Genomic DNA, 24938 nt, shown 5'->3' with positions numbered 1-24938 from the left:
GTAATAAATCAGCCGCGCATCTCTGTCATTACAGCGCGGCACATATCCATACAGTGCCCGGCGGGGGGAGAAGTCCATTACAGGCATTCCATGGCCATGACCACATCAAAAAAGGAACACTTTCAATCAGCTCACCATGCTTGCTCCAATAGTATAAATGGCTCTCCTGATTCGGAGCACGGAAGACTCAATATTGCAGGCCGTATCCCGTATAGTCCAATATAAAAAAGAAGAAAAATCGTCTCCAGCTCTTCAATAAAAATATCCAATCTTTATTTTAAGGCATCATATGCCTTATGATGCCTTAAAATAAAGATTAGATATTTTTATTAAAGAGCTGGAGACGATTTTTCTTCTTCTTTATATTCCATGTCCATGTTCCGTGCAGAACACGGAAGGTGTGAATGCAGCCTTATTATTTTGGAGGCACAGTCCAAAAGCCTTATGTTAGTTCCCACTCACCATTTCATTGGACTGATACTGCCCCCGTGGTGCTCGTCCAGCTCCATCCTGAAACAGTGAGGACATTTGTTATAATTGTGGTCTATGCCTTGTGAAGAGGGAAAATAACAATGAGCTAAATACTCACTGCTTCCCAAGCTTGGTACTGAGCCCTTGGGAAAGCACCTGAGAGGTTTGAGAGGGTTCGTCCGACTGCCTCTTTATCCTGTAGTTAAGCAGATTGTCTGCTGTTTATTAGCACAAGGCCACCACATACTAAGCAGACGTCAGTGTATGAAGGACTGGTAGATGTATCATGTGTAGACTGCAAAATGTGGCCGTATTATGGTAAAGTAAGTCAGCGGATTTGGCATGAGTTTGGCAATGAAAACCACACCCCATTGACTTCAATGGGAAATGTAAAATCACCATAGTTTTGAAAAACCCTTTAGCAGATTTTTTCTGTGCATTTGCCCTATAATTGTCACAGAGAAATCAATGGAAATTCCCACTTATTTAATTTACCATGAGAACATGCAATTCAGTTTTTTCCCCAGAAGTTAGCACTGTTTTCTAGAAAAGTTAGTTGGTCGTGGCATTTTCACCACTGTTTTTTCCCCCCTGGGGTGATGTTAGCTGAACGTCAATGAGACATGCAATGTGAAACATGCAATGCAATACAGAAAATGTCTTTTAGTGCCATGCATCCTATATGCAAGTCCTAAGAGACAGAATATTTGCACTGTATGTTACCTTGCTGGCAAGATCAATAATTCTATTTCCTTTTCCATTAGCCAGGAGAACAGCCGGAGAAGCCTAATGGCAGAGAATTCAGTACAAATTCAATACAATATCACAACATGCTATAAAAACATGGTGTACCTGGTATACTTCAGTAAGATGAGCTGCACTACAAGGTAAGGCTGGGTTCACCAACCCCCCGCCCCCAGAAAAACGGATATAAAAAAAGGTAGCATTTGTGTGCATCCATTTTGATCTTTTTTTTCCATCGACTTACATTGTAAAAAAAAAAAAACTTATCTGCTTTTTTAACATACACAAAAACATTGTCAACCTAATTTTTGTGTCCGTTAAAAAACTCATCCGTTTTGCGACTATGGGGGAGATTTATGAAAGGGTGTAAATATACACCTGGTGGAAACTGCCCACAGCAACCAATCACAGCTCCTCTTATATTTTACCCGATCTGAAAGCTGAGCTGTGATTGGTTGCTGTGGGCAGTTTACACCAGGTGTATATTTACACCCTTTCATAAATCTCCCCCTATGTCTTTAAGATGGAAGTCAATGGAAAAATGGATTGAAGCAGATGCACACAAATGCATCTGTTTTTTTGCTAAAACCGTACAAAAAAAACAGATTGCAAAAATGCAGTGTGAACCCAGCCTAAGGGCACTGCTGAGTATACAAAGCTATGTCTGGTAAGAAGGGGGCTCAGTGCTGGCAAAAGAACTGTGGGCTCTTCAATCAGCCGATCAGACCCTCTCTTCCCCCAAATATAATATTGATGGTCTATGCCAAGTCAGAGAAAATCCCTTTATCAGACTAGTCATAGATTTACTTTTTCTGTTTTAGCTTTGTATGCTAATTTTGTGTTTTTTTTAAACTGGTCGCAATGCTGGCAAACTTATGTTATCTTGATTCCTCAGGTCACTATGATTACAACCATACACGATTTGTCTAATCTTTTTAGGATGTACACATTTTAAAAAATTTTCACTTTTTTTTTTTCCTACTCATACTTCTATAACATTTTTATTTTTCCACCTATGGAGCTGTATGGGGCCTATTTTTGTCCCTCAAATTGTTTTTATTTATATTATTTTATTGCAGATTAAACTTTTACATCCCTTTTTTTTTTTTTCTTTTTTTTTTGGAAAGTGATCTGACCAAAAAACTTCAGTTCTGGCATTAGGTTTTTTTCCTATTATATGGCATGTTGGATCAATAATATTGTAGCAATAGAACAATCATGGTTCAGGCTCAAGCCCCTTACACAGAGTATCATGTAAGTAAGGCTGCATTCACACGTTCCGTGTTCCGCACAGAACACGGACGTGGCATGCCTGTAACAGACTTCTCCCCCCGCCCAGGCAGCATCTGTGATAAGATGCTGGGAGCGGGGGAACTGTACAGATATGCGCCGCGCTGTAATGAATCAGCCACGCGTCTCTGTCATTACAGCGCGGCACATATCCATACAGTGCCCGGGCGGGGGGAGAAGTCCATTACAGGTATTCCATGGCCATTTTCTGTGCGGAACACGGAAGGTGTGAATGCAGCCTTATTATTTTGGAGGCACAGTCCAAAAGCCTTATGTTAGTTCCCACTCACCATTTCATTGGACTGATACTGCCCCCGTGGTGCTCGCCCAGCTCCATCCTGAAACATAGAGGACATTTGTTATAATTGTGGTCTATGCCTTGTGAAGAGGGAAAATAACAATAAGCTAAATACTCACTGCTTCCCAAGCTTGGTACTGAGCCCTTGGGAAAGCACCTGAGAGGTTTGAGAGGGTTCGTCCGACTGCCTCTTTATCCTGTAGTTAAGCAATATATTAATAAAGCTGATGATTGGTTCTTGATATCTTGTATAAGTAACTACCTATGGAGTGTATGTACACAGCTGCTGCTCTTTATATGACTTATACATTACACTGCAGCTCTGTTTATACAGATTGGCAGCTGTTTATTAGCACAAGGCCACCACATACTAAGCAGAAGGTCAGTGTATGAAGGATTGGTAAATGTATCATGTGTAGGTATGTTCCCACTTAAAATCATGTTCTTTACGAACGGCTTTCTATTTAAAGGGGTTGTCCAGCGAAAATCTTTTTCTTAAATCAACTGATATCAGAAAGTTATATAGATTTGTAATTCACTTCTATTAAAAAAAATTCAAGTCTTTTCATACTTAGCTGCTGTATGTCATGCAGGAAATGTTGGTTTATTTTCAGTCTGACACAGTGCTCTCTACTGACACCTCTGTCTGAGACAAGAACTGTCCAGAGCAGGAGAGGTTTTCTATGGGGATTTATAGAAAACCGAGACAGAGTTCCTGTCTCGGCCAGAGATGTCAGCAGAGAGCACTGTGTCAGACTGAAAATAAAGCATTTCCTGCAGGACATATAGTAGCTAAAAAGTATGGGAAGACTTGAGATTTTTTTAATAGAAGTAAATTACAAATCTATATAACTTTCTGATATCAGTTGATTTGAAAGAAAAAGATTTTCGCTCGATAACCCCTTTAACAGGATGGCTTCATTCCCCTGATATATTCCTGAAGTGTAAACTGTAAAATGTGGCAGTATTCTAGTCAAGTAAACCCAGAGGATTTGGCATGAGTTTGGCATAAAAAAAAAAAACACACCCCGTTAACTTCAATGGGAGATTTCACACCCCAATGAAAAATCAGCATAGTTTTGAAAACCCCTTTTGCAGTATTTTTCTGTGCATTTTCCCTATAATTTTCAAAGAGGAATCAATGGAAGTTTCCACTTCCTTAATTCGCCATTTAAAACATAAAATTTAGTTTTTTCCCCCAGAAATTGAAAGTGTTTTCTATAAAAGAAAAAAAAAAAGTAAAGTTTTTACCACTTTTTTTTTTTTTGTTACAGCACTGGGGTGATGTTAGCTGATCATCAGTAGTAAAACATGGAATGCAATACCAACAATGCCTTTTAGTGCCATCTATCCTATGTATAAGGCTAAGAGAAAGAATATTTGCACTGTATGTTACCTTGCTGGCAAGATCAATAATTCCATTCCCATTTCCATTAGCCAGGAGAACAGCCGGAGAAGCCTAATGGCAGAGAATTCAGTACAAATTTAATACATGTTCACAACATGCTATAAAAACATGGGGGAAGATTTATCAAACATGGTGTAAAGTGAAACTGGCTCAGTTGCCCCTAGCAACCAATCAGATTCCACTTTACATTCCTCACAGACTCTTTGGAAAATGAAAGGTGGAATCTGATTGGTTGCTAGGGGCAACTGAGCCAGTTTCACTTTACACCATGTTTGATAAATCTCCCCCATGGTGTATCTGGTATACGTCAGTAGGATGAGCTGCAATACCAGGTAAGGGAACTACTCAATGTACAAAGCTGGTAAGCTGTCTGGAAGGAAGGGGGCTCAGAACTAGGGGCCCTTCAATCAGCCGATCAGCTGGGGTAAAAGACCCCCTCTCTCTCTTCCCCCAAATATAATATTGATGGTCTTTGCCAAGTCACAGAAAACCGCATTATCAGAATAGTCATAGGGCCCTATTCCACCGGACGATTATCGTTTGCATAATCGTTAACGATTAACAATCTCAAACGACCGCTATTGTGAAAGACCTGAAAACGTTCACTCATTTCCATGGAACGATAATCATACTTATGATCGTTTTTTCTTCTCTATTTTTTCGCTATTGCGTTTGTATCTACTGCGAACGACCGAACGAGGTCTTATTCAATGCAAACGATTTGCGAACGATTTGCGAACGAGCAACTATAAAAATAGGTCCAGGTCTTATAAAGCGATCAACGATTTCTCGTTCAGTCGTTAATCGTTAACTGCATTTCAACCGAACGTTTATCGTTTAGATTCAAACAATTTAACGATAATCTGAACGATAATCCTCTGGTGGAATAGGGCCCATAGACTTACCTTTTCTGTTTTAGCTGTGCATGCTAATTTTGTTTTTGTTTGTTTTTTTACACTGTTTGCAGTGCAGGCAAACTTACGTTATCTTCATTCTTTAGGTCAGTATGATTACAACCATACAATAATTGGTCCATTTTTTTAAATAAACATATTTGGTATCGCCGCGCACGTAATCGCCCAAACTATTAATTAATCACATTGCTGATCTCGCACGGTAAACAGCGTCAGCGCAAAAAAAAATCCAAAGTGCAAAATTGCGCATTTTTGGTCGCATCAAATCCAGAAAAAATTTAATAAAAAGTGATCAAAAAGTCGTATATGCGCAATCAAGGTACCGATAGAAAGAACACATCATGGCGCAAAAAATGTCACCTCACACAGCCCCATAGACCAAAGGATAAAAGCGTTATAAGCCTGGGAATAGAGCGATTTTAAGGAACATATATTTGTTAACAATGGTTTGAATTTTTTAAAAGCCATCAGATACAATATAAGTTATACATGTTACATATCGTTGTAATCGTAACAACTTGAGGAACATGCATAACAAGTCAGTTTTACCATAGGGCGAACGGCGTAGATGCAAAACTCCCCGAAATCAAAACAAATTTGTTTGGTTTTTCAATTTGAAGGCGCAAATGATTTTTTCCGGTTTCGCAGCATATTTTATGGAAAAATAATGCCTGCCATTGCAAAGTACAATTGGTTTCGCAAAAAATAAGTGCTCATATAAGTCTCTAGGTGAAAAAATGCAAGCGCTATGGACTTTTAAACATAAAATGGAAAAAGCGCAAAAACGAAAATTGGCTTTGACCTTAAGGGGTTAAGGTACTCAGTGACAAAACAAGCTTCTGTCACTGAGTGATGCTGCAGGGGGCCCGATTGCATGAACAGACAGTCGGGGGTAAGCCTCTTAGCTCCATCCTGTCTGTTCGGCGATCTGTGCATAGAGTTTGCTCTTAGGCAGGCTCTATGCATAGATCGCCAATAACACTGATCTATGCTATGCTATGGCATAGTATAGATCAGTACATGCAATCTAATGATGGCTTTTAGAAGGTGAGGAGGAACATTGCATTAATTTGACCCGGACATCCGGGCATCAAAGGGCTCTGTCTTGAAGGGGTTAAAAAGTCGTAAATGATAAATTGGGCGCAAATCCCGGGTTATGCAGAATTAAAAAAGAGTTGCATGTAAAAAATATGTGCCCCAAATTTTCTGGATCATAAAGAGAACTTAGACTAAAAATGGGCGAAAAATACAAATATTCACCTAGAAATAGGCACAAAGCCCTTGATAAATTTCCCCCAAAGTGTTCCATGAATAAATGTTCTTTTCGGTGCAAAACATAAATAAATGTCAAGCTAAATTTTGTGCAAATTAAGCTAAATCCAAAGGCAAAAAAATCTATGCTACTATGTATGGGTCTGAATAAGAATGGGCACATGCGCAGCGCCCCCTGGTGTAGTGCTGGTGAGGTCGTAACCCCCATCTAGTAACACCTACCTGAGATAATACACTTCCCCCCTCCTCATTGTACTGGATCAGGGTCTGGTTGCCCTCATCATTTGCAGGGAATTTATTATTTTTATTTCCACCGGAGCCACAGAGGAAGCACATAAGGAAACATAGTGCCACTGTAACAAAAATAACAAAACAGTATTTAGACCTGAGAAGCACATAGTGTGGTGTTCGCAAGCTGTGGCAAAACTACTGTCTGGGCATGCTGGGAGTTGTAGTTTTGCAGCAGCTGGGAAGGCACAGGTTGGAAACCACTGACAAAGCATCGGCCCTGACGTCCCAGGAAGGCATAAATATATCCAATATAAGTAGATCACTGATCATAGACTATACTTACACAAGAAAATAAGTAGAGCACCAATGATGGCTCCTATAGCTCCGCCGCCCATATGGTATGCGGCAGGCTGTACCCTCTCACAGGTCTGCCCATCAATGCAGCTGCACACTCGTATGTTGAGGACTCTTTCGCTGTAAGATCCCTGTCTGTCATAAATTTCCAGGGGTATGCTGTAATTCCCCGTATTGAGGCTTCGCACCATTGAGATTTCAGCAGAATTGTCTGCAAGAAGATAAAATTTAACACAATAATTCACAGCAAATATGTGCAATATGCAATTTTACAAGAGATTTTTAATAAGAGTATGGTTGTATGTGGCATAGTGGAAGTGTATGTTATAAATGTGTTTAATGGGTCTCACTGATAAAGGATGCCTGGACTTCCTATACGTGTACAGTCATATAAAACAACAGACCACTGACACTGCCCTGTTTCTGTACAAGCTAAGAGCTAGTGTGGAACAGTCTATGCGGCTTTATCATATACAGTAGGACATTCTCAAACGGTGACCTCATTAAAAGCACAGAATCACATGTAATTTGCAGGGGGGTCATTGTGCGATCAAAGGAAAGGATTTCAGGATCTTACATATCTTCTCCAGCAGAAAACAAAATAAATTCCACATGATATGGTAAAAGTACCCCACTGTGGAGTTTGCTCAAAATCTAAAGCCATAGCCTAAATCTTACCAAGCTAAGCAGTGCACCTACCAGATATCTGTTTGACGTTCCAGTTTTCATTCACTCGTTTGGAATGATCTGCTACAACCTCAATCTTAAATGGTCCGGCATATGGATCCAGATCTCTGTCTGTAGCTTCAATGGTGAACGGTTCGCTGCTCTGCTTCTCACATCTCTCAACATATGGCACCTTTATCTCTGGGGTGTTGTCATTGATATCTGACACATACAGGTTAATGGTACCTGATCCAGTTGCGGGAGGTTCACCTATATTTAAAATCAAGAGCAACCAATGTAAAGGTTAAAAAAAAAAAAAAAAAAAAGTGTTGATTATTGGAAGTCAAAAAGAAAAAGTTATCCCACTACTCTTGTCAGTGATCTGCATCTGGTACCGAATTATTCAATAAAGCAGAACTGCAATACTATGTCTTAGGGTACTATTACACGGAACGATAATCGGCCAAATTATCGCTCCGTGTAATAAATGCAACGATCCGCCGATGACAACGATCATCAGCTGATCGTTGATATAGGTTTGAACCTATAATTTTCGGGTGCCGCGCACCGCTATTACACGTAGCGATGCGCGGCCAGCGGCTGACGATTTACATTACCTATCCAGGCTGCAGGGCTCCTCTTGCGGTCTTCTTCTCCCCGGGTCCCGTGATCCAGCTTCAGAGTGGCCTGTCTAAGCTGACAGGCCGCTCTGAAGCTGTAGTGCGCGGGACCCGGTGGAGAAAACTGCGAGAGGAGCCCTGCAGCATGGATAGGTAATGTATAAAGTTAAGCAAGGGCTGCAAGGACATCGGTAACCCAGGCCCAGTAAAGGAGCGCCCTTAGACAAGAGTGGCACTGTTTCAGGAGAGAACATAGCAGAACTTTTTTTCTAACAGACTGGACATTATATAGGCTGGTGGTCTCCAATCTCCCAGCTGTTGCAGAACTACTGACGTTCCCAGACAGTCAGTGGCTACTTGGGAATGCTGGGAATTGTAGTTTTGCAATAGTAGGAAAGTCTCAGGATGATAAACACTGATACAGACAGCACAAGTTGTAAAGTGCAAATGTTCCATATTTATTTTTGGACATTTTTCATATGAAACAGCTATAAAAATAGAAGGTTGTAGTGGTCCTACCATACGTAGTGTACTTACCGTCATCTATAGCATAAACCACGACTGTGTATAAGGTCTCGTTCACATAAGGAGATTCTCTGTCCAGCTCTTGAGTTGTTTTAAGAACTCCAGTGTTTTCATCTATGGTCACCCATCCAGCAGGATCTTCAGCTATTTTATACCTGTCAATCAAAAAAGGTCAATGCATTTACTGATCCATCATAGTCAGCTGTAACCCTATCATTATTCCTCACTAGAGTATGTTCACATGTTAAGGTTTTTTATTTCAGTTGCTGAATACAAACCAGGTACAAGTACAAAGATAAATTTCTGGTTTTGTATTCAATAAATGCAATAAAAAAACATATTGAAGGGAACCTATCATTACAATTTCCTGTTATTTCCTTTTCCCCGAAAGCAAAGTTATATTTCTTATGGCACTATACCCAAATCAGCACTAACTAAGGCATGTGGGCGGTGTCTATCCCCTAACTAGTCATGGGCTATAATCACTCCCCTCTGTGCTGTTATCCCTCCTCTCTCGGTGAGAAATTCCCAGCCCAGGAGCCTGCTACATCATTCCAAAGACGCCCATAAAGGCATGAAATAAGTATTTGATATAATAGAAGAACAGAACCTGATATTCAGTACAGAAACCTTTGCAATTACAGAGGTCAGATGTTTCCTGTAGTTCCTGACCAAGTTTTCACACACAGCAGCAGGGATTGTGTCCCACTCCTCCATACAGGTCTTCTCCAGATATTTCAGGTTTTGGGGCTGATGCTGGACAACATTGAGTTTCAGCTTCTTCCAAAAATTTTCTATTGGATTCAAGTCTGGAGACTCTCTCGGCTACTCAAGTACCTTGAAATGCTTCTTACAGAACAACTCCTTAGTGGCCCTGGCCTTGTTTTTCGAATCATTGTTATGCTGGAAGAACCAGCCACAACCCCTCTTACTCAGGGAAGGAGGTTGTTGGCCAAAATTTCACCATACATGGCCCCATCCATCCTTGCTGCAATACAGTGCAGTCGTCCTGTCCCCTTTGCAACCCCCCCCCCCCCCAAAGTATGATGTTTCCACTCCCATGCTTAACAATTGGGACTGTGTTATTGGGGTTGTACTCATCCTTTTTCTTTCTCTAAACACAGTTCTGTTTTGGTCTCATCTGACCACATGACCTTCTCCCATGCCTCTTCTGGATAATCCAGATGGTCATTGGCGAAATTCAAATGAGCCTGGACATGTGCTGGTGTAGTGCGTTACTAATGGTAATCTTTGAGACTGCGGTCCCAGTTCTCTCCAGGTCATTGAATAGGTAGTCCTATGTAGTTCTGGGCTGATTCCTGACCTTTTTTTACAATTATCCTTACCCCGCAAGGTGAGATCTTGCATAGAGCCCCAGACAGAGGGTTGACAATTGTCTTTTGTTTCTTCCATTTTCAAATAATTGCACCAACAGTTGTTGCCTTCCCATCAAGCCGCTTGTCTTTTGTCCTGTGGCACATCCTGGCCTTGTGCAGGTCTACAGTTTTGTCTCTGATATCCTTTAGACAGTAGTGCTGAGCAAACATCAGAAAATTGTCCAGGTTGGTTCTCACCCTAGAGCTGCCAAGAAAACATGGATGCAATCTATGGCTATGTTCACACTACGTAAAACAACAGCCGTTGTTTTCACCGGACAGACTTTTGCAACCAAAACTACGGCCGTAGAATTACGATTGTACGGGCTAGTTGTGAAACTACGGCCGTTGTTTAATTTTGATTCCTAGTATGATTATAAACGGGATGCAACAGGTCATTTACTTTAAAGAGTCACTGTCGTATTTTTTTTTTTTTTGCAGAAATCAATAGTCCAGGCGATTTTAAGAAACTTTGTAATTGGGTTTATTAGCCAAATCTGCCATTATCTGCATGTAAAAAGCCTTTTCCCAGGTCCCCCCCTCCTTCCTCTTTTTCATCCACTCTGAAAAATCTTAAAATTGTGACTTGTTGCAGGAGACGTCCCCTGTCTGTTCTAGGGAGAGGGGAGGGGGAGGAGGAAGGAGGGAGTTAGCCGGCAGCAGAAAGCAGATAACAGAGGATTACAGGCATGGAGCTGGGTGACAGCTGTAATCTGAGCTCAGACAGGTCACTGGTGATGGTCCCAAGAGATATCAGGTGAGGGATTTGTAGATTAACTCTTTGTTGTCCTGTTTTGGTCTTTTCTTTAGCTCTCTCCATAGGAGAACAATGAAGACAGGGGGGAGAGCTTCAAACTGCTTTTTCATGATAAAAATGCATTTTTCGGATAATAAACCCAATTACAAAGTTTCTTAAAATCGCCTGGACTACTGATTTCTGCAAAAAAAAAATTCACGACAGTGACACTTTAAATACTGCGCCCAGCCTGAGAAACCACTCAGAATTTTTTTTACATCAAAATCAAGTTTAATTCATGAGATATAAGTTTTACGTTCACGGCCGCATTGAAATCCACAGTCGTTGTTGCAGTATTACCGGCCGGAAATAATTGACATGTTCATTTTTCACGGGGCCATATAAACAACGGCCGTTATCTGATACGTAGTGTGCATTCAACGGCCGTAGTTATATTGCATTGCAGTCATTATAGGTAACCTCAAAACAACGGCTGTAGTTTTGCAGCGCGGACAATGGCCGTTATTTTACGTAGTGTGAACATAGCCTACAACTGTTTTCATGTTTTTCAGGACTCCGTAGGGTGACATCCAACTTTTCCAGACGCCAGGAGTTGAATGCTGAGTGTTTGGGATTGGCCACTCAGTCGAACAAGGACAATTTCCTGTTGTTCACTTAACACTAGTAGACAGCTTTGGTCTTAGCTAGGGATGGTCTGAACAGAGTTCGATTCAGGTTCGTACGAACCCGAACTCTCGGCAATGATTCCCACTGTCTGCCCATCCGTGCAGCGGGTGGATACAGCGGGAGGACCACCTGGAAAACTGGGATAAAGCCATAGCCATAGGCTGTATCCCAGTTTTCCAGGCGGTCCTCCTGCTGTGTCCACCCACTGCACGGAGCGGGCAGACAGCGGGAGTCTGAGCGTTCGGGTTCATACGAACCTGAACCTTGGCAGTTTCGGACCATCCCTAGTCTTAGCCATGGTGGAAAGGTTGGAGTGTGATTGACTGGGTGTGTGGACAGCTCCAAATAATACAATTAATGAGTGCAGAGTAGGGGAGCTTCTTAAAGAAAAACTAACAGATCTGTGAGAGACAAAATTCTTTCTGGTTTGTAGGTGATCAAATACTTATTTCATGCAATAAAATGCTAATAATTTTTTTAAATCATACAATATGATTTTCTTGAATTTTTCTTTTTTTTTTTTTACAGATTCTGTCTCTCCCAGTTAAAGATCTCTCCATTATTTGGAGATGGGAAAACTTACTCCGAATTATTTGTTTTCCCCATTGTCTCTATCTACTTCATACTGTTAATATGTCTTGACTTACTTGATTTTATTTGGCACCTTATCGGGATCAGAAGCATTATATGTCACCAGGATTGTCCCTGCCTTCACACCTTCTTTTTCCCAGACAGTTTTTTTTGCAGGGACAAAGACAGGGGCATCATTTGAGTCTATTACGGTGATGCTGATGGTTGCGTTGCTGTAGGTTACTGATGTTGCTATCTTCATTTTGTTGCTCTGACAGGTGTAGAGTGGCTCTTCATTCTCGACTGATATGACAACCGTTTTTGTCGGAGTCCCTTCGTAATCTAGAGGCTGCAAAATTATTAAAAAGTTGTAAAAGTTTACGCAATAGAAAATCTTACACTGGTTTATTTGCAGTGGATATTCATACTGTAAGGGTATGGTCACAAGGAGCAGGTTGCAAAAAAAAAAATAGAGTTGTGAACAGGGATGTTTCTACAGACATTACTGCAGAACAATCTGCTACGTGTGAATATGTGCTAAGGAGAATAATATTCATTGACTGACAAATGTCAGTGTTTACCGTGTGTACGCTGGGAGGAGTATATACGGTAAGCCCTTGCACCTGTGGGTTGCTGATGCACCTTCTGTTTTTTATCTGTACTTAAGCCACGAGCAGCGTGCAACCTGCAGTGTGAATAGAGTCATAGATGTGCGGCCAATTTTTCCTTTTTTTTTGCAGTGGATATTCATACTGTAAGGGTATGGTCACAAGGAGCAGGTTGCAAAAAAAAAAAATAGTGTTGTGAACAGGGTTGTTTCTACAGATATTACTGCAAAACAATCTGCTACGTGTGAATATGTGCTAAGGAGAATAATATTCATTGACTGACAAATATCAAACTAGGCTGACTGCAATTTGCTGTCTGTCACCCAATTTGAAGCTGCTGGACCTTATTGCAGGTGAGGGACTGGGCCTCTACACCTACCATATTCAGTGTTAGGTCTGTGGAATCCAAATAGCCCATAGACTTCAATGTGTCCAATACTGTCCACAATGGCTGAGCACAATTGTGGCTGGGGGTGTATAATGCAACCCCTCATGCCATCCCTGCACCATCTATATCTAACCCCCTGGGCCAAGATTGTTCAGCCAATGTCTATGTCAAGTTATAGAAACATACACAAAATTGTCCACTGGCTCAGAATCTGATTCTCCAGCCCTTTAGACCCTGGAGTTCTTTACCTTAATAATATTAAAAATCCCTTCATTGGTTTCCGGATCCGTCAGCACGTTGTAATTTTCCTTATCATTTCCAGACAATATTTTGTACTTGGCTTTCCAAGCTGATGTCTTTGGCGTATCCTTGTCTTCAACTTTAAACCGTAGAATGTCATTCCCGGATTCTCCTTCACGGACTGTTAGATTATACTGTAAAGAGATATCAGACAGGCATTTGGAACTTTTAATAGTTTAGGAAATTACACACACAGCGATATAACATATGTTTATTTGATTATTTATTTACACTTTTTATTTGGTAAATGGAGAAACAGGGTGGTGTTAACCTTTATTATGGGAGGGTTTTTTTTATTCAAGAAAACTTTTTTTGCCCCTTTAGGAGACTATTATACAGAATCTTTTGATTTATTAAACTGATCAAAGGTCAGGACCTCACCGAACTCCAGGGATCACCACTAGACCACCAGGTGACGCATTTAAAGTGTCTCTGTCTAAAAACTAAATAAACAGTAGTTGTGAGATAAAGCAAGTTTGCAATTTACATTTATTATTTGTTTTTTTAGTTATAATGGGAAAGATGGCACTTCCTGTGTTCTGACTCTGAGTCGTGACATTATGTACAGGCCAGACTTGTATTAATTCTCTTATTTTTAACTATAACAAGACTAAAAATCTGCCTTCAAAAGACTGGACCTGGATTTCTGGTAATATAGCTTTGTTTTACAGCATGATAAAAAAAAAAAAAAAAAAGTAAATTGAAAACTTGCTTTTTTTCACATATACTATTGATTTAGGTTTGGAAAGCTATAACAGTGACAGTTTAAAGCCCCTTAGAGCCCTATTTCAGATTTAAAAACAAGATCTAAGGGGTTCATTCATGTCCGCACAGCGGCCTGAAGAGGCGACTCTCTGCTACAGTACAGACCAAAAATTTGAACACACCTTCCTATTCAAAGAGTTTTCTGTATTTTCATGACTATGAAAATTGTAGATTCACATTGAAGGCATCAAAACTATGAATTAACACATGTGGAATTATATACTTAACAAAAAAGTGTGAAAAGTTGTTCAAAGTAGCCGCCTTTTGCTTTGATTACTGCTTTGCACACTCTTTGCATTCTATTGATGAGCTTCAAGAGGTAGTCACTGGAAATGGTTTTCACTTCATAGGTGTGGGATATCTTGCCTTATAAATGGGTTTTGGACCATCAGTTGTGTTGTGCAGAAGTCAGGTGGATACACAGCTGATAGTTCTACTGAATAGATTGTTAGAATATGTATTATGGCAAGAAAAAAGCAGCTAAGTAAAGAAAAACGAGTGGCCATCATTACTTTAAGAAATGAAGGTTAGTCAGTCCGAAAAATTGGGAAAACTTTGAAAGTGTCCCCAAGTGCAGTGGCAAAAACCATCAAGCGCTACTAAGAAACTGGCTGACATGAGGACCGCCCCAGGGAAACGAAGAGCAAGAGTCACCTCTGCTGCTGAGGATAAGTTCATCCAAGTCACCAGCCTCAGAAATCGCAGGTTACCAGCAGCTCAGATTAGAGACCAGATCAATTCCACACAAAGTTCTAGCAGCAGACACATCTCTACAACAATCGGTAAGAGGAGACTTTGTGCAGCAGCCTTCATGGTAAAATAGCTGCTAGGAAACCACTGCTAAGGACAGGCAACAAGCAGGAGAGACTTGTTTGGGCTAAAGAACACAAGGAATGGACATTAGACCATTGGAAATCTGTGCTTTGGTCTGATGAGTGCAAATTTGAGACCTTTGGTTCCAACCACTGTGTCTTTGTGCGACACAGAAAAGGTGAACGGATGGACTCTACATGCCTGGTTCCCACCGTGAAGCAAGGAGGAGGAGGTGTGATTGTGTGGGGGTGCTTTGCTGGTGACACTGTTGGGGATTTATTCAAAGGCATACTGAACCAGCATGGCTACCACAGCATCTTGCAGGAGCATGCTGTTCCATCGGTTTTGCATTTAGTTGGATCATCATTTATTTTTCTACAGGACAGTGACCCCAAACACACCTCCAGGCTGTGTAAGGGCTATTTGACCAAGAAGGAAAGTGATGGGGGGCTACGAGATGGTTTGGGGTGAGCTGGACCACAGAGTGAAGGCAAAAGGGCCAACAAGTGCTAAACATCTCTGAGAACTCCTTCAAGACTGTTGGAAGACCATTTCAGGTAAATACAGCTTGAGGCTCATCAAGAGAATGCCAAGAGTGCAAAGCAGTAATAAAAGAAAAAGGTGGCTACTTTGAAGAACCTAGAGTATAAGAAATATTTTTAGTTGTTTCACACTTTTTTGTTAAGTATCTAATTCCACATGTGTTAATTCATAGTTTTGATGCCTTCAGTGTAAATCTACAATTTTCATAGTCATGAAAATACAGAAAACTCTTTGAATGAGAAGGTGTGTCCAAACGTTTGGTCTGTACTGTACATGTAGTAACAGAGGGCTGTCTGCTATAACGGGAGGTCAGATCCCAATCTCCCGTTATACCGTCAGTGCTGCACAAAGACGTTACTTTATGTCTTGGTGCAGCTAAGGGTTAATAGAAACAGTACACTAGTACTTACTTTGTTGGTGATGAACACAGGCATGTTGTTATTCCCATCCTCTAAACGGATATTAATGGTAGCCGTGCTTGCCATGGGTTTAACTCCAGCATCACGAGCCCCTACAATCAGCCGGATCATGTTTGCAGTCTGAATAACAAATGGCAGAAAATTAACTTATATGCCAACAGTACAATGTTCAGTGGGTAAATAGGGCTATGCTGTAGCTCCCTGCATAGACAGTGACCCACTAACCAGAAACATCAGTTACCTTTTGAGCCAGAGGTAACACAATAAAGAAACACTCCCACAATTTTTTTTATTCAGCATGCAGCTAGCCAGAATATATATTTCATCTAGTACTATGTAATTTAATTGTTCCTTTTAATCTAAAGTTTCTCGGAATCCTTTCCCTAAGTTGGGTCATATGATCTCATGGTGACCCCCTGGAAAAGATATGTGTCTTTGTGTCCCCTAGGCTTATATAGAGATGTATTGAGATGAAGACTATCACACTGTCTCCCAGCAGGCACAGATGGTACTAAATCTAGTTGCCATGTGATGCTGTGTTGATGCATCATAGGATTGATAGTAGATTTGAAAGGGAAAAGAGGACAATTTCCGATCTAAATAGTCAGGATATTAGCTGATCACAGAAGCAGTAATGAAATGTATGGATGCAGTGGAGCTGGGATGAAAAAGATGACGCTGCAGGAAAAATGTTATTGAGTATGCATAATATGGGCAGACAAAAAATTGCAGAAGTGCTTCTTTAAGAACAATAGAACCCACTTGTGGCAGAGTATAACTAATAGTAGACCCACATGTTAAATAAAAAGCAAAGTCAAATAAATAGGACAACGAACCATATAATTTAAACAGCCTTTTCCAAAAACCAATCCGTTGTTGGGATCAATACTAAATTTCACATTAGGAATGTCGGGTATCTGCTTAACAAAGTAATAGGAAACTTTGGAGTTCGGGGTATCTTGCTTGTCGTGGTCTATTGCTGTGACTTGACATATTGCATTATCTACAAAAAAAACAGAGAGAATATTAGTGAATTACATAGCCTTAACCCTAGTAAAATAACATAGTTTGTATACTCTGTGTGCAGTCTGTAATATCCCAGTATGGGTGGTCCACAAAGTTTTTATAAAGTATCTCTGTTAGGTGTCACACAGAGGGGATCAAGCTGTAGTTTGTACTTCACCACTAGGTGTCTCACTCTTCCCTAGCTAAACTGTTCGTATGAACACAGCTGAAGGCGAAGGGTTAACTATGCATTTTTTAAAAGGTGCCCCCAAGATGGTCCCTACACCTTTTTTACTGTCAAGTCTTACTTCCCATAAACCTTTCTCTGCTACCGCACGTCACCTGCACCTGTCAAGCTCTGATTGTTCTCTGAATTTCACAGAAGTTTTAGAAAAAGTTCAATCCCGGTTAAGTGTTGTCCTAATTTTGTCATCGCACCTGCCCCCACACCCAGTGCTACACTTACAAGTTCCAGTGCCCCTGTGTCTGGGGTGAGTATCACCACTCCTGGCCATTGTGACAAGTCTTCCAGTAACAACACCAGAGCCACCTGCTGCATAACACCACCTCAGCACCCCAGGCCATGGGCAAGTCCTTCTGTCAGATTTTAGCACACGTAGGGTCATTAGGCTTCTCCTGCTGTTAGTCAGCCAGAGTGTTAAAACCCTCTTGCCCATAATCCCTCTTACTGTGATGTGCTTGACTTACTCATATGTGCAGTGCAAACCATGTAGAACCACTGTGTGAAATATCTGGTATGTCTGATCAAGCGTTTGTACAAGTCTCAGATATAAAATTTGGGTCTTGTTTTATTAACGGGGTTATGCAGCTTTAGAAAAACATGGCCACTTTCTTCCAGAGACAGTACAACTCTCATCTCCAGTTCAGGTGTGGTTTGCATTTAAGCTCCATTGATTTCAATGGAACTGAGTTGCAAAACCCACCCAGACTGGCGATTCGGGCTGTCTCTGAAAGACAGCGTTTTTGAATCATTTGAATGGCGTCGGAATCATGGCATCCATAAGGGGGGGAAGTAGCTAGCTTCTCCTCATACAGTGGTATATTAGACAGGAATATTGCTGCAGCTGGAGGGGTTTGCTTTTGTTAAGGTAAAAAAAAAAGGAAAGAACCAGGGAATGCTGGAAAGGGTGCATGGATGATGACACCAGGGAGGGGGAAATAGCTAGCTTCTTCTCATAATAAAGACCAATATAGGCAGGAAAGTGAAATGTTTGAAAGTGTCCATGAATGAACACTAAAAATTAAAGGGGTATTCCAGCGAATATATATACTGCAGAGCTGTCCAGGTTTCTGAATCTAGTTATCAACTTTTTAACTTATGATAACATTTAAACCAAAAGAGATATTTTTTTAATCTGATTGCAGCAATTCTCTTCTTTTATATATTACATGACGACCTTCCCATTGCAAAAATGGTGGCCCCTCATCCATTACTTGCTGGGGTATTCAGATTTGTCATTTTGTTTTTTGTTTATGAAATAAAAGATATTAAATATATATATATTTTTTTATTTGGTGGAGGGGGTGGGATGGGGTTTGGGATCATAGCCAGTAACTACTATGACAGATGATACAGGGAATCCTGACATAAGTACATGAATGATGGGGGGAGCAGCTAGTAAATGCCTAAGATATATATATAAGTGCAGTGTCCCAGAACATGCAGACTACTACTCCTATTATGGTCATTTCTATTTCTGTGTCAATGCCTGTTCTGGTAAGTGTTTGCACTGCAACTGCTGCTGGTTTTCCCCTAGTATTCTCTGGTATTGTGCATTTTCATGTGTATTCTCATGTGTTCCTGTGTATTACAGTGTACAGTGGTATGCAAGGCTGTTGATCACGTGACCTGTAACCATGGTTCCTCCAATGGCCGACTAGCTCTGGCCAGGAGCAACCATGTGACCTCCCACTTCCTGCTGACAAGTTAGTCTTCCCCCTGCTTCCAAGCAAGGAGGTTGTGTGGTTCTATCCTCTCCCACAGAAGAGTGACTAAGTCTGCTGCTATATTCCAGTCTTCGGCTGTTTCTGCCTGCTCAAGTGACCGGATTCTTTTCTCTCATCTGGGTGTCATTCCGTTATTTCTCCTCATCGCTGCAAGGATTCACAGCAAGTATTATTCTCAAGCTAATCCACCCAGCACCGCTATTTCTCTCATACTCCTACTCCCATCATCCGGCACGTATTCTCACAGCCTATGCAGCACCACTCCTGCCTTATTTGTCAAAGCCTGCTATATACCCGGGTGCATCCGGACAGAACTGTTGCTACTAGTTACCTCATCTATAATAAAACCGCTGTTACTGAACCCTGGCATTGGTGTCCACTAACTGGTGCCCTGACTAGGTGCAGCGAAGAATCGCATGCCCATCATCACCCGCAGATTCCACAGACCGGCCATACAGCTGTGCCGCCCTCAGGCCTATACCGTGACAAGTATAACCCCTGCAGCTGCCCCGGTCATTGCCCGCTCATAACACCAGCACTGCGGAAGTGGCCCCCAGGGGCCAGGGCATCGCATTTTTGGCGTCACGAACAGGATACAGACTGTGTTGTGCCAACTGTCAGTGCCCCCAGAACTGTACTGAAACCCCCTAGAGACTTTGCCGATTACTATGGGGGTGATTGAAGTGTTTCGGGCCCTAAACAGTACACAAGATGGCCGCCGTCCTCTTCAATTTCTGGCTGCACCATACCCCGGAGAGGAGGGGGTTAACCGCCATGCTGCCAAAGCGTGGGAATCGCCCCGCGCCATAGACTTTGCTGCTGCCTCCCCTGATTGGCTATATCAGGCCGCTGATGTCACAGTTGCTGGGCAGATTGGGGAGTCGAGCTTTCTGCCCTCTCGCTCCTCCTCCTTCCTCCTCAAAGAGACGCTGGAGCGTGACAAGATGGCGGCCCCCGAGAAACATTTGCCTGCAGCCGCAGCTCCAGTGATACCGGAGCTGCCGGGGAGCAATCCTGGCTGCCTGCTAGCACCGCTCCCATCCTACAGCGACACCAGCTGGGGCGCTGCCCCATCGGACGACAGAGGTCTTCGCCGGGCCTTCATCCCGGCCTCTGCTGATCAGACTGAGGGGACCATAGCTGAGACCAGCATTCCTCCGGGACCCGGTCACTCCAGCCCCGCTGGTACTATTCCTATGCCCACAGCTGCCACAGGGGTGCAGTTCTTCATCGGCTTCTCCCGTCTCTCCGGCTACAAGGAAGAGCCTCCGGACTCGCAGCTCACCCAGGCCGTGGAGGACTCCCCAGACGAGATGGACACTGCTCCAGTGTCCCCGGAGGGCACCCCGGATCCAGAGGAGGTCCAAAAGGCTGCCATTCTGCATGCCTGGCGTCACCAGCTCCAAGCCCTCTGGGAGCATCATCGGGCAGAGGTCATGGCCGCCAATGGGGAAGCCACGATTGCTATCTGGCAGCCGACTGATCCTCCACACCCCGGGCAAGAGTAAGCTTCTCTGGGAAGCTAGGCCGACATGGCCATCCTAACTGTTCTCACTGTAACTGTTCATATGACTGTTTTGTTTCAGGTTCCTGCTATGCAACGTTTAAGGTTCGTGCCTGGTCCTCCTGACCAAGTTCCCTGTACTAACCAGCCATGAGCTGATGGACACTTACAATAACAAAAGGTTCTCTAGTGCCTGTCCCAGAGCCTTTTACATGGACGATGTCTAATTGCCTAAAAGAGACTCTACCTAACAGAGACACTTAACCCATTCCTTCCTAATGCACTTTCCTGTGATTGTGTGTTCCACACAGGGTATTATTGCACTTATTTCATTATTGTACTTTTTCTACTATTGCATTCCAGTGTTATCAAAGTCTTTGTATTTCCTCCTCTAAGTAAGCACAAGGTTACATAGATTGCCTCAGAGTAGAGTGCCTCTTTTGTAAAACAGTATATTTTCCAGTGTCAAAGTCAGATAGCTCCTCCTCTGAGTAAGGGAAGTCAGTTCATATATACCTCAGAGAAAGTCCAGTTTATGTAGGAGTGTATTTTCTCCTCCAGTCTCAGTATTGTGTATTATTATCATATCTATAGCTGGAAAGATGTAGTTGAGCCAGTTCGTATGTAGATTTTTCTCAGATTTTCATTCAGATTTTTCTCAGATTTTCATTCAGATTTTTCTCAAATTTTCATTCAGATTTCTCTCAGATTTTCATTCAGATTCATGTGAGCCAGTTCTCCTCAAGACCTCGCAGTATTTGTTGTCTGTTGTGTTTCCCTTCCTTTTGTTTCCAGTATTTGTTCGCCTCTGTCTTGTCCCAACACAGTAGTTATCACACATAGTCATACCTACCCTTCACACTTGTCCATACATATCGCACCTTGGATATCTTTTCGTGTGTTTGGTCTGTGGAGTGCTTGTGTGTGTGATTGAGTGGTATGAAAGGGAGCTCCCCATGTATGTTTGCTTTTATTATTTTGTTCTTTTCTCTTCCAGGTATCCAAGACACTACTCAGACACGCCAAGGTAGTACACAGGTCTTCACAGTTCTTTTTTTCCAGTAGGGTAACACATTTAACAGAAAACCTACTGTCTAACTGGCTGGAATATTGAGGGTCACCCGCCAGCAGTTAAGTTGTCCTGGCTTACACGTCAGATGGTTCACGCACTAGCTACCTGGTCGCCAGAGTACGTTAGGCACCCCTAGGAGAAGTCCTGCCACTAGGGTTTCTCATTCTCTCTCTTCTCACCTGTGCCTTGGGCGTGGGAAACACACACCTCATCACACTCACTCTCATCATTCATTCCTGTTGTTTGATTGTCCAGTCTATTCATGTTTGCTGCCTTCTAGATTCGCCGAGGTCGGCTCAAATTTGCTAGGGAGGTATGCAGTGTCCCAGAACATGCAGACTACTACTCCTATTATGGTCATTTCTATTTCTGTGTCAATGCCTGTTCTGGTAAGTGTTTGCACTGCAACTGCTGCTGGTTTTCCCCTAGTATTCTCTGGTATTGTGCATTTTCATGTGTATTCTCATGTGTTCCTGTGTATTACAGTGTACAGTGGTATGCAAGGCTGTTGATCACGTGACCTGTAACCATGGTTCCTCCAATGGCCGACTAGCTCTGGCCAGGAGCAACCATGTGACCTCCCACTTCCTGCTGACAAGTTAGTCTTCCCCCTGCTTCCAAGCAAGGAGGTTGTGTGGTTCTATCCTCTCCCACAGAAGAGTGACTAAGTCTGCTGCTATATTCCAGTCTTCGGCTGTTTCTGCCTGCTCAAGTGACCGGATTCTTTTCTCTCATCTGGGTGTCATTCCGTTATTTCTCCTCATCGCTGCAAGGATTCACAGCAAGTATTATTCTCAAGCTAATCCACCCAGCACCGCTATTTCTCTCATACTCCTACTCCCATCATCCGGCACGTATTCTCACAGCCTATGCAGCACCACTCCTGCCTTATTTGTCAAAGCCTGCTATATACCCGGGTGCATCCGGACAGAACTGTTGCTACTAGTTACCTCATCTATAATAAAACCGCTGTTACTGAACCCTGGCATTGGTGTCCACTAACTGGTGCCCTGACTAGGTGCAGCGAAGAATCGCATGCCCATCATCACCCGCAGATTCCACAGACCGGCCATACAGCTGTGCCGCCCTCAGGCCTATACCGTGACAAGTATAACCCCTGCAGCTGCCCCGGTCATTGCCCGCTCATAACACCAGCACTGCGGAAGTGGCCCCCAGGGGCCAGGGCATCGCATAAGATATATAAGACATTGTCACATCTTACTTTTATAACCTACCTAGATTTCCAGTTTCTTTCACCACAACATTATATGTGCTATTATCGAACACTGGGGCATTGTCATTCATATCGTTTACTTCTACATTAAATATAAGGGACCTGTCCAGAATTTTCCCAGTTGTTCTATCTGCAGCATCAAAGCGAATCTATATGCAAAAGAAAAAAAAACAGCAGTGATTAATTTGGAGCATGTAATGGAGAGCAGCCCAGTGTGTGGATTATAATCCATAAACAAGTTGCAGTACATGGCGCCATTCCGCAAACCTGTTGGGAAACTGAGCGGATAGCAGACATTTTTATATGGGCTGGTTGTCGGATTCTCAGTAATAAGAGCACCGCTACGTGCAACTACACTACCGCACTGGATATGTGAGAAAACCTGCAATGTTTGCATGCTTGACTAACAATATATGAGACACCTGTGAGTATATCTATTAACCAAGCTGGCTACTCTGAGGTTACACACAGAACATGTCTGTACTGGAGAGAATGCTCCTTTGTTCGGATTGTGACATTTCGCTGTATAATGGCGCACAGCCTTAGGCCGGTATATTGTGTGACATGTAAGACGTTATGTTTCTCATACTCACAATAAAAAGGGATGTTTCCTCCCTGTCAATAGCGCGGTTCACAAAGACCTGACCGGTGACATCATTGATCTGAAACAGGCCGATTTCTGGGGCTTCATCCACTCCAGGCCCGCTGATCAGATACCGGATGGAGTGGTTTATTGATCTGTCATTGAAAAGCTGCAAACAGAGAACAGCAGTATCAAGGAAAAGTGATGGGGGATCACGTTACATAAAGGGAAGCAACTCGTAACTAGTGGCTTTAGGTATTGCCATGAATATCATCTCTTCTGACATGTCTTATATAATGCACAGGGAAAGAAAAAACAGTGAGTAAACTCATATCTGAGAAGCTAAGGCCGTTTATTGTTATGAAACTAGTATCCACTATCCATTTTTCTTCTCTCTTGTGCCAATGTCTTATATAATAACAGTTCTGAAGCATTTTTAGAACTTTGCATTGTGCAACTCCTCTGTTCTTCCTATTGGAACTGTATGACCAAACTTAGAGAATGTATCTCTACATAGCCTCATACTGTCAGCACTGACTAGTTTTAGAGGGGCACACCCCATTGACAAGGATATGGCACCCAGTTGCCAAATTCTGCAGTGTGCCACTCCTCTATCGTTCCTATTGGAAATGTATAACTAAAGTGACCACTAGTCACTACCATACTTTACCAGCACTGATTGGGCAGTTTTAGGTCTTGTTCACACAATGTATTTTTGGATTAAACAATGGCCAATATTGCAGCTTTGCAACAACGGCTGTTGTTTAATCACAGCGGCGACTAATTGCATTAACCACTTTGGAATCTGGGCCGGGTTGAACATCTCAGACAGCGGACGTTCTGTGACAAGGCAGTGTCACAGAATGGTCTCTGCTTTGCAATGTGTAACATGGCCTTATGCCCCTATTCCATGGCCTTATGCCCCTATTCCTATTAGCGCTCGTTTGCTCCTCGTTCCCCGCTCGCTGCCGCCGCTATTCAACGCGGCGTCATTGAGCGGGTGAGTGCGGGAGGGGCGGCGGGGAGCTGCTGGGGGGGGCTGCCCGGGGGATCGCTGATCGTCCGGGCAGCCCATAGGATACAGCAGCGCCTGCTGCCGATGCTCCTATTCAACGGAGCGACGGCAGCAGATCGCTGCTATATCAGTCGCTTGTTTTTCAACATGTTGAAAAACAAGCGACTGCAACGATCAGCCGACATGAACGATGTCGGCTGATCGTTGCACTCTATTCCACGGGACGAATATCGTTCGTAGCGGTCGATATCGGCCGAATACGAACGATATTGCTCCTCTAAACGACCCGTGGAATAGGGCTGTTCTCACACATTGCACATAAGTCACAATACTACCAATTTTTTGCAGTAAAGATTCATCGGTTTTACACAGTAAAACGGCAATGGTGATGTAAATTTGCAAAACATAAAAGTTTTTAGGGACAGGACCCATTGACGAAGGGAAAGCAGCACCCATGTCAATTTATTCACAAATTTACAGTAGGGATAACTGAGGAACGGCACAGTTCTAATAAAGACGCTTCAAAATTGTCTCCTATGGTGTGACCTCCAGAATACAG

The 24938-nt window shown here is 42.6% G+C and overlaps 1 protein-coding gene across 12 annotated transcripts in view; it reads right to left on the bottom strand.

Moving 5' to 3' along the window:
• The window catches only part of LOC138772772 (cadherin-like protein 26), a 131796-nt gene that overhangs the window by 16892 nt on the left and 89966 nt on the right, over nucleotides 1-24938 (bottom strand). For 7 of the 12 annotated variants that reach the window (XM_069953416.1, XM_069953418.1, XM_069953419.1 and 4 more), the window contains 16 exons: nucleotides 23375-23533; nucleotides 22783-22930; nucleotides 16835-17001; nucleotides 15990-16118; nucleotides 13407-13592; nucleotides 12240-12511; nucleotides 8806-8948; nucleotides 7682-7918; nucleotides 6972-7193; nucleotides 6620-6750; nucleotides 4200-4262; nucleotides 2923-3000; nucleotides 2796-2843; nucleotides 1195-1257; nucleotides 590-667; nucleotides 463-510 (listed from right to left, as the gene is read on the bottom strand). In XM_069953416.1, coding sequence (XP_069809517.1) covers nucleotides 463-510; nucleotides 590-667; nucleotides 1195-1257; nucleotides 2796-2843; nucleotides 2923-3000; nucleotides 4200-4262; nucleotides 6620-6750; nucleotides 6972-7193; nucleotides 7682-7918; nucleotides 8806-8948; nucleotides 12240-12511; nucleotides 13407-13592; nucleotides 15990-16118; nucleotides 16835-17001; nucleotides 22783-22930; nucleotides 23375-23533 — 2172 coding nt within the window. The remainder of the gene's footprint in view (nucleotides 1-462; nucleotides 511-589; nucleotides 668-1194; nucleotides 1258-2795; nucleotides 2844-2922; nucleotides 3001-4199; nucleotides 4263-6619; nucleotides 6751-6971; nucleotides 7194-7681; nucleotides 7919-8805; nucleotides 8949-12239; nucleotides 12512-13406; nucleotides 13593-15989; nucleotides 16119-16834; nucleotides 17002-22782; nucleotides 22931-23374; nucleotides 23534-24938) is intronic. The other 5 variants (XM_069953426.1, XM_069953427.1, XM_069953424.1 and 2 more) reach the window with 4 other exon arrangements.

This window comes from Dendropsophus ebraccatus, chromosome 14, assembly GCF_027789765.1.
Source record: "Dendropsophus ebraccatus isolate aDenEbr1 chromosome 14, aDenEbr1.pat, whole genome shotgun sequence".
NCBI lineage: Eukaryota > Metazoa > Chordata > Amphibia > Anura > Hylidae > Dendropsophus > Dendropsophus ebraccatus.
This window is presented reverse-complemented; position numbering and strand designations above follow the sequence as displayed.